This window comes from Haliotis asinina, chromosome 14 (assembly GCF_037392515.1).
Source record: "Haliotis asinina isolate JCU_RB_2024 chromosome 14, JCU_Hal_asi_v2, whole genome shotgun sequence".
Lineage (NCBI taxonomy): Eukaryota > Metazoa > Mollusca > Gastropoda > Lepetellida > Haliotidae > Haliotis > Haliotis asinina.
The window spans coordinates 862563-883679 of record NC_090293.1 but is presented as its reverse complement, the minus strand read 5'-3'; the positions used below and the strand labels follow the sequence as shown (position 1 = coordinate 883679).

The window sequence follows — 21117 nt, the reverse complement described above, 5'->3', positions numbered from 1 at the left end:
TATGGAGTACTTGTTTTTTGTTGAAATGTGTCTGTTTTAATTTTTTCATAGTTGATTTAAGAAATTAAAAGAAAACGTATGGCATTGCAGGAATATTCGGTGACCATGGAATCCAAGCATATGCTATCGGATAACTGCTAATAAAACAAGAGTCATCAGAAGATGACATATCCCCTCCCCCCAGCCACCACATATCTGAAAGGACAAATCATTTCACAGTTACTTGATGTTTTCTTATACTAAGTTTGAATCATTTTCATGGAAATCATGAAAAATGTAAGTGCCATATATCTGTAAACAGCTAAAGGCAATGCTTCAAGATCTGTCTCATATATCTGCCAAAAACTGTTGAAAGATATGAAATGGTTGTGCTCCGGAAATGAGCATCCCTCGATTTTGAGAGTAAGTCCGAATTGTTTCCATGGAAACTGGGAAAAATAAAAATTCCAAAACTCTGTAAGTAGCAAAAGGCACCACTTTGTAGTCTCCCTCAAATATGTACCAAGTTTTGCTGTAAGATATTAATTAGTTTTCGAGTTTCGAACTCTGGAAACAAAGCCCATCCCTCCATTTTGAGATTAAGTCAGAATCGTTTCCATGGAAACTGGGAAAATGATAAATCACCAAAATCTGTAAATGGCAAAACGCACCACTTTGGGGTCTGCCTTACATATATGCCAAATTTTACAGAAAGATACTAAGAATTTTTTAAGTTGTGCTGCGGAAACAAAGCCCATCCCTCCATTTTGAGACAAAGTCCTAAACGTTTCCATGGGAATAAAAAAATATATATAAATGCCAAAAATCTGTAAATAGTAAAAGGCACAACAATGTGTTCAGATTGTTATATCTATCAGTTTTGATCTGAAAATATTAAGCGGTTTTTGAGTTATACTCCGGAAAAGAAATGATTATGGGTGGACAGACGGACGGAGAGACAGAGGAGGCATCAACTATATCCCTCTGCATTACATACCGATGGGATAATAAGTGAATCAGTCAATCAATCCTGGTTCTTTAGTGACTACTGTTTTGATATGTGAGTGAAGGCAGCTTGCCAGCAATATTCCAGTGCAGGGTCTGTAACTGATGGCATGCACACCCTGACTACCCCTATCTGACAAGATGACACCCATCCCCTGAATACCCAAATCTGATATGATACTCACACCCTGACAGACCCCATCTGACAAGATGACACCCACACACTGACCGCCCCTATCTGACAGGATGACATCCACACCCTGACCACCCTCATCAGACAAGATGACAGCCCACTGACTGACCTCATCAGACAGGATGGCACCCCACTAACTGACCCCATCAGACAAGAGGATACCCCACTGACTGACCCTATCAGACAAGATGACACCCGACTGACTGACCCCATCAGACAGGATGACACCCCACTGACTGACCTCATCAGACAGGATGACACCCCACTGACTGACCCTATCAGACAAGATGACACCCCACTGACTGACCTCATCAGACAGGATGACACCCCACTGACTGACCCTATCAGACAAGATGACACCCCACTGACTGACCCCATCATACAGGATGACAACCCACTGACTGACCTCATCAGACAAGATGATACCCCACTGACTGACCTCAGCAGACAGGATGACACCCCACTGACTGACCCTATCAGACAAGATGACACCCCACTGACTGACCTCATCAGACAGGATGACACCCCACTGACTGACCCTATCAGACAAGATGACACCCCACTGACTGACCCCATCATACAGGATGACAACCCACTGACTGACCTCATCAGACAAGATGATACCCCACTGACTGACCTCAGCAGACAGGATGACACCCCACTGACTGACCCCAGCAGACAGGATGACACCCCACTGACTGACCTCATCAGACAGGATGACACCCCACTGACTGACCTCATCAGACAGGATGACACCACACTAACTGATCATCTCCATCTAACAGCATGTAACACCAGATTGCCTTGCTTGCAAGAGGACACCACATTACGTATAAAGATAGGCTCTCAAAGATTGTCTCCCTTTGATTACCATGGCACCATTACAGTTCTTTGTCTTAATACATTTTTTCATCCTTCCACTTCGGGGGGTTATCAATAGAAACGATATAGGTGGAGTACTTTTCTGTGATTGTTTAAACAGTACTTAGAAAAGGTAAGTTGAACTAATGTGTTCATGTGGGGTGTTGTATAATAGTCTGTTTTATCGGCAGTTGGACCACTGCTAACGTCAGCTGTTCAAGGGAGTGGATGGGTGGGTGAGTTTTACGCCTCACAGTTGTTCAGCTATATGGCGGCGGTCTGTAAATAATCGAGTCTGGACCAGACAATGCAGTGATCAACAGCACGAGCATCGATCTGCACGATTGTGAATCGATGACGTGTCAACCAAGTCAGCGGAGGAATTCGTCTTGGAATGATTCCTCTAAACGTCAGTACAGCGTGAAATCACACGACGTGTGTGTGTGTGTGTGTTCGCGCGTTTTCATTTCATTTCGATTGAGTCGGGTTTTTCCCAGGGCCGACTGATTACCACACTGCAGATTGAGTGTGTGTGTCAACACCGTGTACCCTCTAACCCTAGTTGTTGGAGGAAAGGTTTGCACATGCCAGTGTGTACACATAACATGGTTGAGCAGACACGCGTGGTAGTTATAATATGCTTTGGGTATTTATCATCACAATAAGTGACGGTGCAAGTGTTTGCAGTGACATGTAAACCGGAGTTAGAACTAAGAGTGTACGGAGATATGTTTGATTACTTAGTCAACTTGATAGTGCTATGAAAAACGATGAACCATGAAGAATATTGGTTCATATTGGTCCTTTGTTGGATGAACCACACACATTGTTTACGGAATACTCTCAAATCCCCCCAAACCGAACTTCTGTGGGAATAGCCTTGTACTGGTCGTCAAGGGCAACGTAATCGATGATCTTTCTCTGCTGATGGCTTGGATCATTGCTCACAGTTACTAGATCGTTTAGTCCAGTCTGTTACTACCGGCCGCCATCAGAATATTGCTGAATGCGTCATTAACCAATCCCCACACGCCTACACAACAAACCGGAAAAACACACCGGGACCTCAGACTTTACATTGGTTAGTGAGGTTTTGGCTAAAGTAGCCTCCTATACCGAAACTAACGTCTCATTAACCTATTCAGACAATTATTTAATTTTTCAGCCGATCCGAATTTTCTCGTGTGAAAGCACACACCACAAACAACTCTGGTTAAACTGAATTCCGCATCCTTGTTTCAAAAGAAAATGATATTTACAAAGGAATTATATTTTAAAACATTAATAACGCCGTCTTTCTATGCTTTATGTCGAGTTTCAGGCAGCATACCAAACTAAGAAATCACAGACGGCCCCTGTTTGATGAGGTCGTAAAACGATGCACAATGCCTTTGGCTCTCATGTTAAACTTGTTATGTGTTGGTGCGCTTATTCAGCGTTGTTCTGTAACGAACAATGAGGTTGAAGTAATATCAGTGGCGCACCAGACCGCGGAGCTTTTCTTGCGGCAGAGCCTCGTTTTGAGATTCCCAGGTTTCCGTTTGTCAGAGGTCGCTGTACGACAGAGCACGCTGTAGGGCGTGTTTCCAAGTATTAGAATGAGCGTAGTGATGCAATGTACAAGTGCTTAGACTTATCAAAATATCCTGATTAATCATTTTATGCATCCAGTTAAATGACAGTCTAAAAATTCTGGACTGATTACTCGCACTACGTTGCGCAATAGGACCGAACCCAGTAAACAGGACACGAGACAGTTCTGTAAAGAGTTACATGCAAAGTAGAGCAAATGGGGTTGCGCAGTATAGAGTATATGTCCAGTTTTCTTATATGCGAGCGAAGCGAGCAAAGGTTGGCAACGAAATTAAATATCGCCATCATCAAAGGTATGCACCCATTTCTTCACTGGGTTGTGCTCTCATATATTCACAGATTAATTTTACATATCCCAAATAGAATTACTGATATCTGAAAATGTTATAGAGATATCAAGAACATATTTCGTGATATCTCTAGATGCTTTAAAGACATCTGTAAAATAATTACGAACATAGTGTACATAACTGTATTAGAAATTGATTCAAGATACCTTTAATTCATTTCAAGATATATTGAATTCAATTAGAGATATCTTCAATTCAAGATATCTTTAAAAGAATTAAGATATCTGTAATTCCTCAATACATGTTCTTAGTTTGAGATATCTTTAATTCATTTCAATTCATTTCTCTAATTCAATTGAAAATATCAGCTAACTGAAAACGTCAACGACACGTCATTGTATTTCCTGCAATTAAACTCATGAAATCATTTTTTTTTTGTTCTTTCACGAACAGATGGTAAGATGGTCAAATTGCTTTTATTTCATTGCTGAGATCTGTGTGATGTACTCAAGACAGTGGCACAATCAGTTCCATTAGGCTACACCGCCGTTCCAAAACATGGGTATACAGAATGTCACAATATGGACGTCGAGAATGGAGATTTACAGTCCGCAACCGATTCGAATGGTTTGTGAAGACAGTCGACCTCAAAGCATCTCAGCCCTGGTTCGTGTAGCCGGCAGAAATCTGTCATGTAGGTGACGTTGGCCGATTTGACGGTGTTTTGCTCGTGACGTCATACATGGACGACCCTACCTTGGGCGGTAGGAAGTTGTGCAAGGTTGTTGTAGACGACCTCGCAAGTCATACACAGTACGACGGCTATGTCCCATTGCTCTTGCGACGTCAATAACTGATCTTCCCACTTGCAACATGCCAGCGGCACGTTCACGTTGCACATTTAACAATCGTGGCAAAATATATTTTTAAAAATTACATTTTGTGAAGTTTCTTTTTTGACTCAGTATATATTCGATTCGTTTAATACCCATATGTGTAGAGATAACTGGTACAGTGACATCGGTATTGGTAAAGGGACAGGTTTGCAGGCATGGTGTCAGTGGAATAGAGATAAAGGTAAAGGAGTATGTACAACTACTGTTTACTGGTTAATTCATTTCTTAATAAGCACGCCTAATATAATATTTCCCAAAACTACACAACACTTTAACACTAATAATGTCAAGTAGTTGAATAAGTTTAAATACTGACAACAGTCTTTAGCTGCGAACATTTATAATATTTTGGCTTAAGATACATTATTCTCTTGTTGTGGTATAATGGATATGCTAATATGAGGTGTAGTTCATCTTCAATATCATCTTTACACATTTGACATTTTCGATTTACAAGATTTATGTTTTCATTCCTGTCAGTGTCTATTGCTAATTACGGGAACTTTGTCAAATTTAGATAGCTACTTCCTATGATGATATGGGATTAATTTACATTAAAAATATTTTTCGATATTGCACATTTCGGTTTCGGTGAGTTGGACAGCTGACTACAGATTAACTAAATAGCCTGATGTTTGTTATTATTTGTTAACTGTTAGATAATCTAGTGGTAATTCCTTCCGTAACCATATTTCACGTAATCCGATATTTAACAAAATACCTTTCACCTGATATGCCCAGTTTTCTCCCCCGAGCCTCCACTTCCTCACACAAATACTCATAACAACCCACTAAACTACTGTTTTTAGACACAAAAACATACTCCAATATTTAATCATGCTATATTGCCTTTTAAATACTATAACAGCGATAAATGTTTCACCTGCAAATTATCAGCCGTTGGTGTGAAGAGTGAAAATAGAACAATGTTACCTGATGTTACTTTTTGAACAACGTTATATGTGATTGATCATAAAACGTCAGATTTCAGATCTTGTTGGGTACAGAGGTTTCAGGATCATGTATGTTATCTATATATGTTTTGCGTACTCATCCCAGTATCACGTTTTTTAATCATTCGTGGTTCATGTAACACAAACGGTCTGTGTGTGGTGTCTCGACTTGGTCACGTGATCATAGCGTGAGGAGTTCCCGCATAGTTTGCGCACGGTACGAGCTCGACGCGCATTGGGCACGCCTACTTCACGCACCGATGACACACCAATCAGCGACGACTGCGCACTCGGCAGTGCATACATAAAAGCGTGCCTGTCGCCAGTCCGCGACTTGCCATACTGCGAAGGCGACCTACATCAACAGTCAATAGAAGAATCTAGTCCCGACATTTGTCAATAGTGACGGATCTACTACTACTACTACTACTACTACTACTACTACTACTACTACTACTACTACTACTACTACTACTACTACTACTACAACAAGATGCCTACCATGAAAAAGAAGACAATGAGAGGACGGGCAAGACAGGCAATGACTAGAACGTATGAAGAACAGCCCAGGCAAGAGGCAGAGATCGAGATACATGAGATAGAGGTTGGAGAGAGAGATATTTCTCACCCCTCCACGTCCTCAAGTGGGGCTGTTCCAGCCCCTCAAGACGAGCCCCAAGCACAACATAAAAAACGGATCCGAGTTAGCAAAAAAGAAATACCCGACTACAAATGGACGGACGAGGGAACATGGAAATTGGCTAGGTATGTTAAGCAGCACCCCCAGTTGTACGACAAGAAGCAGAAGGATTGGCTCAATCTCACTGCAAAGACCCAGTTATGGACAACAGCTGGGGAGCAACTGGTGCCCTCAGCCACGGGTATACATTTTGTTCATTATATTTTTCCTTGGTATATTTTTTCTAGATGAATTTCCGAAAATCTGAAATAATTAATATTATTTAATGTGATGTCTGTTCTCATCATGTCACTGCATTATTAAGACAATTACTTGACTAAAATTATTATAATTCTTTAGAATACTTAACATTTTGTTCTTCTTTCATTGGTGCAGGCGCCCAGTGCAAGAAGCACTACGAAAACATGCGCACAAGGGTGGGGAAGATCCTCAAGAGGGAGTCTAAAAGTGGATCAGGGCCAGCAGACAGGAGCATGAGGGACGAAGAAATAATGACCACATGGTCTTTCCTCACCCAACACATTGTTCGTGGGAACACCCACCCCACTGAGGAGGTCAGTAAAATTATATAACACAATTATCTTCATTAAAAATGTTATAAGCAAAAACTAAAATCTCCATTCACCTGAGTTAAATTCTCTTCAGTATGAAATTGTTTAAGTGTAATATACATTTGTATTCATTTAATGTATACTTGCATGTAATATTTACTATTCTTTTTTCTTCAGTTCACCGTTCCAAGGTCGGGCATGGAAACCTTCCTCGGGTCACGGGGGATCCCCCGTAAAACTGCCCAGGCGGTGAGTACAGAACCCCCCTATAACAACCTGCCAACAACATCACGTACACATCAGAGACCATATCGGTAACTGTGTGACATGCTGTCAGCATATGACGTAAGTGTGTGATATGTCGGCAGATTACGTAACTGTGTGTCATGCTGTCGTCAGATGACGTAACTATGTGATATGTCGTCAGATGACGTAACTGTGTGACATGCTGTCAGCAGGTGACGTAAGTGACTGTCGACAGATGACGTAACTGTGTGACATGCTGTGGGCAGATGACGTAACCTTCTGACATACCTTAAGCATTTGACGTAACTCTGTCGTATTTTAGGCACATGACCGCACTTTTTCACAGGGTGTCCTCATTTGGAAATAGTCTTAATGTTCGCATCCTCGATATCTCGAGGCTGGTAGCTGGTTGGGTATTGGGCGCGGTAGCCAGTGCTTCTTTAAGTGTTTAATCGTTGCGGACTTGTTTGTACAAAAAGCTCTTCTACCACTTGACGGGAATAATATATAGTCTGGTTCATAATTATTGAGAATTTTTCTTCTTACTTTGAGCTATCCTAACACCTCAACTGATTCACTGATACTTAAAACTAAGTAATGATATAAGGGAGGTAACTCATCTTGGCCTACCGACTATAGTACAATTAGAGTTACCTCCCCTGAATTTGTAGCAGACGTCATTTTCCTCAGCACTGTCAACAATGTCTGCTGAAGATAAAAGAAGGTTGATTTTTGAGTTGTGTAATCAAGGAATTGATGATGTAAATACATTGGCAGAGAGAACAGGAACTCCTCTTTCTACTGTGTATAGAATTAGGAAGAATTTTAAAGACGGAAAGGATTTTGGGCACCAGAAAGGAGCAGGGAGACCCAGAAAATTGGACTTCTCCGATCGCGTCCGGCTGGGAATTTTAGCGTCTAAAAAGCAAAGGGCAAGCATCTCCAACATCAGGTATGAAATGATAGAAAGGGGATCAACAGTTGTATCAAAGTCTACAGTTAGAAGAAATTTGATTGATCTTGGATGGGAGAAAAAGACTGGAATTCCTTCTCCTCTCATGAAACAAGAACATAAAGACAGGCGTGCTGAGTGGTGTTTGGCACATGAAAACGTTGACTGGGAAAATGTGATTTTTACTGATGAAAGCTCAATATGGGTATATCTCAATAATGTGAAAATATGGACAAAGTCTGCGTCAGCACCACTGTATCGACGACCTAAATACAGCCCAAAGTTTCATGTATGGGGAGGGATATCCTTATTAGGAACGACCCCGCTGTGTGTGTTTGAGGGAAATCTGACAAGTCAACGCTACACTAACATATTAGATAATTTTCTGCTTCCAAGTGCACATGTGTTTTATGGAAATGACTGGATTTTGCAGCAAGATAATGATCCTAAACACACCGCAAAACATGCCAAGCAGTGGTTTCAGGAGAAAAATGTGACTGCATTACCATTTCCTGCATATAGTCCTGACTTAAATCCCATTGAGAACATTTGGGGGATGATGAAGGAATGTGTGAATCAAAAGGGGTTGACAAAAATTGAAGACAAGAAGAGAGAAGTGGTCCGATACTGGGACAGCATAACTCACGAGACACTAACCTCTCTGATAGGAAGTATGCCTACCCGTCTTAGACTGTGCCGTGAAGCTCAAGGAGACTTGATAAAATATTAAATTGTTACCTACACAACATGAAAAGGTCAGTTCACTTTTACAATACATTCAATTTTATCTGATTTGTTCTCGTTTAATAATATGAAATGCTTTAGCTATTCTCAATAATTTTGAACCATACTGTATAATATTCTATCAGTCCGTGGTGACCGCATGCTAGCTATATTTAGATTTATCTCACTTGGACAATACGTAAGTTATACTCCGTTGAGTCGTGCATCTAGTAAAAGCTGTGATGTTTATAAATTGTTCTCCACTGCAAGCCTCGGGGCAGTTTACAATGCACCATTGTACACCCAGTTCAAAGGACAGACCCATAGGAATTATGGCACTTGAAGGCCACCGTAGATTGCATGCGGTACAAATAACGGGTCATGTGCACGACGGTTGCCTGAACTGCCTACAGTGATTGCGTGAGTCGAATTGGAGATCATGTTTTCTGGTGTTGGGTGTTGATGTCAAGCTCCCCCTCAACCTCACAGATCGGGACACAATGGTGACAAAACGATGTTGCTGGGGCGATTGTCACAGTGATAGTCGGTACAAGCACAGGCCTCACATGCACGGCATTACATTCGCCCCATTTCCAAAACCAACCCGCAACCCCAACAAATGCGGCAGATGGGTGTTTGCATGCGGCCGTCCCGACAGGCTCTGTGTCACCTCGATCAGGACATGGCATTTTGTATGCTCAAAGGTACGTAGTAAATATACAACTCGAGCCAGACCCTGTCCTCTGGAGCCTCGTTACCATAACAACACGTTATCTGGTGGTGTGACAAACTAGATATCTATATTTAGTAACACGACCGGGGTCGCTTCATTTTCATCCTGTCTTTCAAAATGAGAATAAAGCGATGCCAGTGGGGTGATTGTCATAATGACAGTCGATATTACCACAAAAGTCATATGGTGGGTGTGGACTTTGTGCCTTTCCCAAAGCCCAAGACGAATCTCGAGAAATGTCTGCGGTGGATCATATTCTGTGGCCGGCCCAGCGAGCGTTTGAACATCGATAGAGTCAACAGGGATAAGTACGTCTGCACGAAGGTGAGAATGTATTGATGAACGGGATTGTAGGGAAACAGGGGTTGGTGTGCGCCCAGGAAAGCGAGTCTCGTTGGATGCCGAGTCGGGCGCTATAGCGGGGAGTGGGTCATGACACTGTTCCCTCAGTGTGTGTCGGACCGCTAGATCACTGCTTGTTAGTATGTATTTGGTTATTGACATTTGTGATTTAATTAATACTCGTACATGACTCTGACAGAAGTGACTCCAGATACAATCTTTCTAGTTTGTGACAGCTTATCAATATATCTCTTACATCAACACCAATACAGCCGGCTGCAACATTGAAGGGTAGAGAAAGGTGATACGACGCTGAAGGTTCCTTCATTATAACGCGAATATATCGACCTGTTGCTTCCAGCCTTCACGAGTGAAGGTCTCACGCCCAGACGAGAAGGGAAACTGGGTCACGTTGGGGAAAAGCAGCATTTGATCCAGCTCATGACCCTATTATCCCTGCTGGAGGGTTTATTGTGAATGTTTTGCATTTAGCTCGTCGTGAACTGCGGTTCGATCATACCAAGATCGTTGTTGATGACCATGGACTGAAACAAGAAGCACGGTCGAGACATCTACCTGGTTTATCTGTGCTGGTTCACAAATGTGAGAACCTCAGCTACCGGCCACCAATGCCCTGTACACCTCGTTCACGCGCGCGTCGGCAGACAACAGATACTGTTTCAAGGATATGAAAGTCTCTAACATTCTTTTCTTCACGTGTCTACTTTAAAGAAGACATAAACCGCGATCAGAATTTCACTGAAGAGGAATTAAACTGATTACATAAAGTCCCTCGCTCGGTTCGAGGCAGTCCGATGTGTTGTATGCCCGAAGGGGAGATAATCTAAAGACACGACAATATTCCCTTCATACCATTCATTACGCAAAGGAGACAATTTAATGGAAACATATTATCGCCTATGCTTCTTCCTCTAACAATAGTTCCATCAGATTCCGCAACTACCTATTTCCTGAACCCCATACTATTGTTGACCCACTACCATGACGGGGCCCACATGCGACGTGTGTGGGAAGGTGTTCCAGACGACGTCGCGTCTTCGGCGTCACCGAGGCACGCATGGACCGGCACAGTTCCGATGTGAGATCTGTAAGGCGGGCTTTCACCAACACAGTAACCTACAACGTCACAGAGTGCGTCTGCACGGACTGAAGAAAGAGTTACTGGTCGACAGTAAAGGGACACAACCCATGCTAAAACAAAATCAGGTGAGTTGATGATTTGGAACAAGGTTTCCAGTAGTTTCAAACTAGTTAGAGCATTAAATATTTAAATCAGATGTATGGTCAATAACGCTGTATGGACGTTATGCGTTTGCTGACCTCAACATGTGAAGTCCTCAAACGGACCAGAGAAACTCCTAGATGGATAACCCACATGACAGTGAATTATCAGACTTCATCCTACAACCAACTGACGAGGAAACCGACAGGCTATCTAGACTTGGTTGATTTAGGGTTGTGAACATTGTAGGGAGGGTAAGACAGTACGTACATAACGTGGTTGTATGTGAGACAGGTTAATTATTGATATGGAGCCCGAATTATGTGAAGATATGTTAGACATTTCACAATTTCACACCATCTTGGAAGCCAGAATACTTCACTTGCCGTTCTTTCATTTTATTAAATTATTTATTCAATATAAACGTTCTTCATTCTAACCCCATCCGGAGTGATGGGGTAATCTTGTGATGAAGGCTGAAGAACCGGGTGCAATCTCCCCACTTGTGTACAATGAGTGACGTCCATTGTTGGTGCTCCCCAGTAGTGATGTTGGTGGAATATTGCCAAAAGCAGCGTATAAACTAAACCCATCTCTCTCTCTCTCTCTCTCTCTCTCTCTCTCTCTCTCTCTCTCTCTCACACACACACACACACACACACACACACACATTAACTGATAAGGAGACCCAGGGAGACCAGAAATTCGGAACCTGAGGAAATCTAGACTTGCTTCATTTAGGGCTTTAGCGCTGCAGAAAAGGCTTGGCATTATGCAAAATAATGTGGTCCAGGGACTGTGAGACAGACTACACGACCTCATAACTCCAGGGTGTCATTTTGAATACGCGTACATTATTGATGTCGTGGTACAACTTTATCCGGTTTAAAATGAATTCTAAACTAACTCGCTGACTCGGCACGATCACCCCTCCCACGAATGAAGTCTGTCACGATCTGACATTGCCTTCACAGCGAGTACTAAGAAGGCAATCTTTGGACATGCGCTGAGTCTGTCAACATCAACTTGACCCTCATACCTGTACTTCAGGCATTCAGGTCGAGCCTTTTCCCTGTAAAATTGAAACAACGTACACACTAATAGCGTTATAACGAGGGGCGATCTGGCACAGGCCATGCAGATCTGGCACAATGTCAAGGGCGATTCAGCACAGGATGCCTCGCTTTTGTGCTGTCAGTTGAGTAGTGTTATCAGCACAAGAAATTTAAGCAGGCACCCTACTTGGTTAAAAGTAGGGTTTGAGGCAAACCATTTCTTTGGTATAAAATACCGTATTTGGAGAATATGCAGTTTGAGAAAAGCGTAACGACGCGAGGGGCGGACTGTATAACCCACAGCGGCTATAAGTACAGTTATCACTACAAAAGTATTGCGGGAAACATCACGTGGAGATGCACGACCAGGGGCTGTTCCGCCATGGTTATCACCAACAGTGAGTGTGTGTTCGAGACTGACAACAACAAGGGCCACAACCACCACCCCTCCAGCGGGAGACGGAGACGGTCTAGCAAGGCAAGTCTGCATACATCCAGGGTACATAAAGGGGTAGCACACTCGGGTATATAGGTGGTAACTGGGGGGGGGGTAGACATTTGTGACAGGTAATACGACTGGGGAATGAATGCTGCGTTAGGGGTTATGGTGGATGTAGCGGTGCAAATCCACAGGGGGTTGGTATACAGCTGTATGGGATATAGCGGTGCTAATACAACTAGGAAAAGACATGGCCATTGTTCTTGGAAGTGTTTTGTTATCATAACTGATTAACTGATCTAGGGCAATTATTTCTAGTTGAACAATGAAATTGTACTTATTGATAATCTTCACCATGCCAAATACATTACACGCGTATTAAATAAATATGCACTCATGGTGTAAGCTGTTTAATCGCCCTCAGTACGGTAAGTATTTCAATAACTTATACGTGTCCATGGTTTGGTCAAGATAGTTATTGGTTATTATGGTGGATGTAGCGATGGACATCCTTGGGGAGAGGGTGGGGGGCAAGTTTTGGCGATAAGGGGTGGATATAGCATTGCATACCCGTAGTGTTTGAGGCTGTAAGACGAGGAATCAGATACGTTGACCTCAAAATGTGACAGATAATCAGAGCGTTAGTTGAGGAGGCCCGACAGAGCGACATCCAGCATGTTTAACTTGAAAATCGTTATCGCGTGTGTGGAAACGCCTGGTGGAGAGACCCATGAGTCACGTGGTGTTTTTGAACTCCCTTAGAGTAGGGCGGTCTCATGGGGAGTGCACACGACGTTATCGAACTGCCCAAGTGTCTCGAAGGCGTGAATCAAGTCAGAATTGGAGTAGCGAACATATTTCTGACTAGAAAACCTTGGAGACGAACTTTGATCGTGATTGTGTGAAAGATGGGCAAGACGAAGCGATGCGTGTGGGGAGACTGTAACAGCGACACCAGGTATCGACACAAGGATCACATGACGGACGTGACCTTTCATCCCTTTCCCAAACCAAAGAGGAGGCCTCACGACAGTATGAGGTGGATTGTCGCGTGCGGCAGGTCGTTTGAACGTCTCAACATTGACAAAATTAAAAAGTATCACTTTGTCTGCTCTAAGGTAAGTTAAATTGAAAGAGACAGGGAAATAAACATTTTCTGAAAAGAAAAGAATCTATGTGAGTGGGTGCAAATGAGTGCGTGAGGTGTACCTCCAGAGCAGGGATTAGTATGTTTCAGCAACGAGTTACAGTACAATGATGCCGAAAGACAATAGAGCAATGAAATTGGGATTGACCTGAAACAAGCAGACTGTGGTACGTAAAAGGGGCATAACTTGACAACATGTTGAATGATGTGTCACTACATTCACGCATATTGTTGTAGGATCGTGTTTGATCCAATGTGCACAGTTAGTTACTCACATGCAAGACACCGCCCCCTCCAGTTGCGCTATTGGCTTCCACTGTTTTTCAAGTTCGTGAGTTTGTTTTACGCCGCAATCTGCTATAGACCAGTTAAATGGCGGCTCTGTTTCGTAAGTATGTGGCAGATGGAATTCGGTCATACCTGCCGCAACCCGCACCTGATCAACGAGATCAACGTTTCTGTTTGTGTGGGCGTCCCCTGGGTGGGTTTTGTCAGTGTTACAAGAGTGACCAACATGTTTATACAAGCATGTTGCCGAGGTGATTGTGACACCATCCTACATCACTGTGTCAACTTATACCCAAACATTCCGGACACAAGGTGCACGTGCACCCTAGATTGTGTTGCAACATTTATCCCACAGTGCCCACCCCAACAACGTGGATTGTGTCTACGTCTTCCCCACGACGTGGATTATGTCAGCATCGATATGTATTTTGTGTCAAGCCTCTGACGTTCAGTTACTTAGACCCTGCCATGAAATATATAAACATAAACCCCACTGTCACTAGTGTCTTGATGTGTGGCCTTGACAGTTATTTTGTTCCATTAGGATTTACTAACATCGATGCACCTGGACTCCCCATATCTTCAAAGTGACGAGAATCAGTCCTCAGCAGTGTTTTCCTTGTCATAAGGCCTGTGAACTACATCATGTAACGCCCTCCCAGTCACAAGAGCCTCACAGTTTAACCGTGCGCGAGATAGTCACGTGACAAGGTGCTGCTCGCACCTGCTGTTTCCGGATGTTGTGGGGATCATTAACCATGGACCACCCTTTGCACATATGCTAAATCAAATCGCTGTCTTGTGTTTGGTTTACCAAAGCGACTTAAGGCAGGATTGTCTTCAACATGGTGAAAAACAAAGCTTGTGTGTGGGGCGACTGTCACTGCGACTCCCGGTATCTCCACCGGGAACAACATCCAGTCTCTTTCCATCCCTTTCCAAAACCCAAAACCAGACTTCAGGATTGTCTTCGGTGGATTGCCGCTTGTGGTCGTACTGCAGACAGACTAAACGTGTTCAAAATAAAGCCGTACCACTTTGTTTGTTCCAAGGTAAGATTGAACACATCGAACACTTAGTGTAGTTTTGTTGCTAAACGAAAGCCAATTGATACATGTCAAGTGATATTTATTATGCCCACTGCCACGCCTGAACAGTCTTTTCACAAGTCGTCTGCTCTGACGTCTGCTTTGAAGTGACCTGCTACACGGGCAACCCGACGCACCACCACGGGCGTTGACCTAGTTATCCGCACGAAGGCCTGCAGTTCGTATCGAGTGCCTCAGTGGTTGTTAGTGCCGATATCCTTACAGTGATCACCCCCAGACGAACTTGGGATATGCAATGCAAGTGTTTTGTGCATCTGTTTTAATCAATAGACCGGTATTATTGTAGTGACGAGTATCACAGTGTTGGAAGAGTGAACGGGCTCGTCACCGCCAAGTCCGCGATCGCTTGTTGTACACCCAACTGCCTCGTTGTAATGCTGGTTGTGCACCGCCGGCAGGGTAGGTTCACCCAACCGTTGTGAGAGCAAGCGACACATGGGTAGTGGATCACCATGGTGATGACCGCACTGAGGAACAAGTTGCAAGACAAGACGAAATAACGGCGTTCTTCTGACTGACAGTCGGCAGCCAGGAATTAATTGTGGCTGTGTTAGTCTGGTGACCATGGAAGAACCCGACTTCGGAATACAGGCGGAATCCTGATCTGGTCAGCAGAGGATACCGATCAGGTCAGCAGCCTCTCCACTGACCACCCTGACGGTGACGTTAGGTGTGGTTGTTGTTTAACGTGGTCACAGACAGAAACTAGCCATAACGTGGTGACCTGTTAACCTAGACGATGGTGTTCTGCATGGCGTTCGGATGTTCCAATAAAAACGATGCTTATGAGAGAGGAGTCAGTTTCCACCGACTCCCCCTAAACCAAAAGGCATTGTTAGAGCAGTGGTTGTTGTCCATGAGGCTGGAAAACCCGCACGTGACCCAACATGCACGTGTGTGCTCGGATCACTTTAGCCCGGACTGTTACTTGCCGGACAGGAAGCTCGACCTGGGGATGGGGGGCAAGCGGAAACGCATGCTTAAGCCAAATGCTGTACCCACGCTGTTCGACTTTCATAAGGTCTCCAAAATAAACAGCAGAAGTACGAAACGGATTCGGACTGAGGTGAGTTAAAAGTTAACTGATATCACGTGCTCTTCCAAATGTATGGAATGACCTGACTCGTGGAGAAGTTCTGCAAACACGAGTGGTTCACATTTGGTTGTGGGTGGTACAACAGTAGATGTATATGGTATGTGGATACTCCTGATGTCAGTCAACACGTGATTAACGCACATTATCGTGTCACAGTATATGGTATGTCGATGATTCTGATCTCAATTTCTGTGACGTCTCAACCTCATCCAGAATCTAGTGTTTAACCACCAGCATATGACAGGAAGATTGCTTTGTGTGGCGTTAAACAACGCTCCTTTGTGTTACGCCACTTTCCAACGGTTAGCTGGTCACTGAATCTAGGTTTGTTTTGTCCTAATTCTGATTCTCGGTTTGTCTGCACCAAGGCCATCCTCGTAGTTCCAGCCTAGAGCTCGTGCATCTCGGCCATCTGACTCTGTAGGTGTCGGTTTGTCTGCACCAAGCCCATCGTCGTAGTTCCAGCCTAGAGCACAGGCATCTCGGCCATCTGACTCTGTAGGTGTCGGTTTGTCTGCACCAAGCCCATCGTCGTAGTTCCAGCCTAGAGCTCGTGCATCTCGGCCATCTGACTCTGTAGGTGTCGGTTTGTCTGCACCAAGCCTATCCTCGTAGTTGCAGCCTAGAGCTCGTGCATCTCGGCCATCTGACTCTGTAGGTGTCGGTTTGCCTGCACCATGCCCATCGTCGTAGTTCCAGCCTAGAGCACAGGCATCTCGGCCATGTGACTCTATAGGTGTCGGTTTGTCTGCACCAAGCCCATTGTCGTAGTTCTAGCCTAGAGCTCGTGCATCTCGGCCATCTGACTCTGTAGGTGTCGGTTTGTCTGCACCACACCCATCCTCGTAGTTCCAGTCTAGAGCTCGTGCATCTCGGCCATCTGACTCTGTAGGTGTCGGTTTGTCTGCACCAAGCCCATCCTCGTAGTTCCAACCTAGAGCTCGTGCATCTCGGCCATCTGACTCTGTAGGTGTAGGCTTGTCTGCACCAAGCCCATTGTCGTAGTTCCAGCCTAGAGCTCGTGCATCTCGGCCATCTGATTGTAGAAGTTAACACCCGTTGCTACAGGTCCCGGAGACAGTACGTGACACTGGGATTTTACACACTAGCGCCTGTAGTAGCTAGAGGTGGTGTACTGATAACCCAGTGCAGGGTCGTCATGTCAAAGGATCGAGTTCGATTCCATTCAAGCATAATATTGGAAGTACATTCTTTTTTTTCCAGGATGTTTGTAACACTTCATTGCAAGAGCTGTGTTGGTGTAAGCTATGCACGAAAAGCCCATCAATGCGTACATGTATACATGAACATCAAAGTTAATGTGTAAGTTGTACATCCGTCCAGCGCCCTAAAGGGCAGATAGTGTTGTCACGTGGCCGATTACTCCTCGACCTCTACAATGCATAGGGAGAATGTATATATTTACTTCCTTTTGTTATTTATGGGTACACGCCTGGGCTTAGAATACCTGTTGCCGAATGTCGCCGTATGGTTTTGTATAGAAGATCCAGTCAGTGGACACAGATAAGACGAAGCACTTTGTTTGTGGGCACTGTAGTAGTGACACGGGCTACATGTTCAGGGAGGACACGGAAGTGACCTTTCACCTTTTCCCAAAATCAGGATGGAGGATTGCGCATACAGAATGATGGTTTTTGGCCGACCGCAAAACAAACTCAGTTGAGACAAATAAAGGGATAGCATTAAGTTTTGTTCGAAGTTAAGGGCAAGTACCTTTATGGAAGGGAATGGTGGATATTTCCTATTATCAGAGGTTTGTTGAAGATTTACACTAAAATCTCTGCTGCTTTAAGAGCACACAGTACATATATGGGTGTTCAATATTCACCAATCGAGATTGTTCCGGTCATTGAATTGTTTCAGATTCAGTCAAATAATTTAACAAAGCTCAATGCTAACACTGACCTGATTTTTTTAAAACGGTATAGCAAACTCCATGTTGATTCATCAACAATAAAAAAATTCAATCTGGACTCTAACAATAACAGTAGCGCACCCCTGTGGGGCCTCACTGCCCGCTGACTGACACGTCAAGAGCCCGGATGCAAGGCGAGGTCAGACAAGCAGACATTATACGCCTCCTTCTTCAGCAGTTGTTCATAAGTCGAGTTACTCAGCAAGGACGCGATGGTTAAACGATGCATGTGGGGCGCCTGTAAAAGTGACACGCGGTATCACTTCAAGGAGTCGATGGCAGGAGTGACGTTCCATCCTTTCCCCAAACCCAAGACAAGACGTGACGCGTGTCTGAGGTGGTTGGCAGCTTGCGGGAAGCCAATCGAGAAACTCAATGTATTCTCGGTGCGGAAATATCACTTTGTATGCTCCAAGGTAGAGTATAGTACACACACAACATATTCGCCTTTTTTGATACATCGTTGATAGGGCCACCAATGATTAATTTTACACTTCATGTGTCAGATATGTTGTTGGTATACCGGGCCGGTGACGGTATATCGGGAACACAGGGAGTTGTGGGTTAATGTGACTCGCTCAAGACTGCTGCAAGTATTGTGTGTGCTGAACGCCTGGCTTAGACGCCGAAGTAACTCGGTCTACCCACCGTCGCCCTGGTAACAGCCGGGGCTTCCATCTGAACGCGCGGCGCCTTGAAGGCTGTGGGCTGAACGCCAGGCAAGCATTATCAAGTGCTAGGCGTAGTGCCTGCGACTTTTCCAATGGAGGTTAGTTAGCCAGGCAGAGATTCACTACTCAGGACACCATTGCTAAAATATCGATGTGTATGTGCCAGTTTAACTAAGACCACCCTTACTGGTATGATGGAAGCGGGTTTTCTCCTACGCTCGGCTGATGACAGCTCCCAGTGCTCCGTATGTGGCAAGGAGTTCACAACTAGGGCTTCGCTCCTGCGCCACATGCAGACTATACACCAGACACGGCAAATTTTCCCATGTCGCATTTGTCATTTGAGCTTCAAGCGGAAGTATGACCTTGCCCGCCACACCCGGGTTCACGACAAGGTCCGCCAGTTTCTCTGCGACTGCTGCGGGCGCGCGTTCTCTCGAAAAGACAACCTGAATTTGCATCGACGGATGAAACATGACACAGGACCAGCGAAACGAGTTCAAGGTCAAGCTCGTCAAAGTCAGGTCGTGAGGGAAAAAAGTGAAGGTCAAACAGCAAAACGAGGTAGCACTCGAGCATTTCAAGGTCACGTTTTCGGTTATGAAGGGGAAGGTCAAGCGGGACCACTCTCGGCGACACATCAGCGGGTAATACAGACGAGGAAGAGATACATTACAATGTACATTTACTGGCGAAGCACGGACGTGTGCTTGAGGGTTAAATATAGCCTGTAGGCCAAAAGTTTATATTGGTCACCTGACTTAGTAATTGCCAGAAGGGCATCAAAGGTTTTTAGTTATATTTTGTAAAGATTTTCTACGTTTCCAACTGTCTGCCGATTGGAAAATAAAGCCGATCGGTTTGTCTGTTGCAGCAGATCTTACAGTAACGTACTGTCCTGTATTTCAGCATTTCGTCGGTGGCCGTGGCCCCACGCCTGAACACCCCGACCCAGTGCCCTTCAACCCTCACAATGCAGCAAGACCCGACTCCAGTCGATTCCAAGCTAACATAGCAGGCTTCGGACCTTCCGGTAAGACACGCAAGCTGTTTTCACTGGACTGCAGATAATCATGTCAACCTGATATAATGGAATTTTTGGACAGTATTTCCTCAACGTTTTAAGGAAGCACGTTGAAATGCATATATGTTCTATTTGCCATTATCGTGTTGCTATATCACAGGTGTTCAGCATTTGTAAAGTATTCCACTGCTACTAATTTATAGTACACGTCATAAGTTTGGACTCACTACCTTAAATGTAGCCACTTACTTCAGTCAACTATTCTAAACTAGATTTTGCTAAATAATCCCTACTATTTAAAAGTATTATTTATACCTGAACTGATGTATTGTAAAACACATTAATCACGTTGAAAGGTCATTGTCATACCGCCGCCATATAGCTGGAATATTGCGGAGTACGGCGTAAAACTAAACACTTTCACTCACTTAAGTCATGCATACAGTGAATGATAAAAGTCAGTGATAGATGCCGAATTCTTATCAAAACTTTACACGAAAAGGCAGCAGTTCACCAGCACGATATGTGTACATGCTTACCAACGACTTGCATGATGCATGATCATCGTGCTTTTTATCTGCTTATAAGGTTTGCCGTTGTCTCCCCAAGTTAGTGGAGGAATTTATCTTCCCCGTAACCATATATACACAATAACATACAGTGAGTGTTATTAGTAAGTGAACCAAAACTTTTGAGTGGTAATTTGGTAGTATAGTAATTCCTGACATGTGCCGACATATTAGTAATAGCTCGAGTCCTATTATCAATGCGGATGACGGAATGTTATTTCTGGTTGCCCTTCCCTTACATCCTCTCACTCTCTCTCCCCCACCACTCTTTCTCTTTCTCTCTCTCTCTCTCTCTCTCTCTCCCCTCACTCATTGAATGTCGGAGTCAATCATAGACGTGTAACCCATGAGTATGAGTTGATCTGGTTCTGACAAACCATGGCATAAAATCCACGACTCCCACCGCTTTCTGGAATGCTTAAAGCGACGCTACACTACTCAGTAAATTGTGGCGCAAAAAGAATTAGTGTGCAAATCAAACAGTTAATGCAACGTTTATTCGATTCACACCCGAAGGGAACTT

At 44.1% G+C, this 21117-nt stretch overlaps 1 protein-coding gene across 8 annotated transcripts in view; it reads left to right on the top strand.

The window, feature by feature from the left end:
* The first annotated feature begins 6094 nt into the window (after positions 1 to 6094).
* LOC137261247 (uncharacterized) overlaps positions 6095 to 21117 on the top strand; it is a 36508-nt gene continuing 21485 nt past the window's right edge. The window contains exons 1-4 of one of the 8 annotated variants that reach the window (XM_067798963.1): positions 6095 to 6651; positions 6846 to 7024; positions 7199 to 7270; positions 19911 to 20034. In XM_067798963.1, the coding sequence (XP_067655064.1) occupies positions 6264 to 6651; positions 6846 to 7024; positions 7199 to 7270; positions 19911 to 20034 (763 nt within the window). In that variant the 5' untranslated portion in view covers positions 6095 to 6263. Of the gene's footprint in view, positions 6652 to 6845; positions 7025 to 7198; positions 7271 to 9329; positions 9647 to 9738; positions 10000 to 11004; positions 11245 to 13497; positions 13873 to 14943; positions 16365 to 18406; positions 18747 to 19033; positions 19649 to 19910; positions 20035 to 21117 lie in introns of those variants that run through there. The other 7 variants (XM_067798970.1, XM_067798971.1, XM_067798967.1 and 4 more) reach the window with 7 other exon arrangements.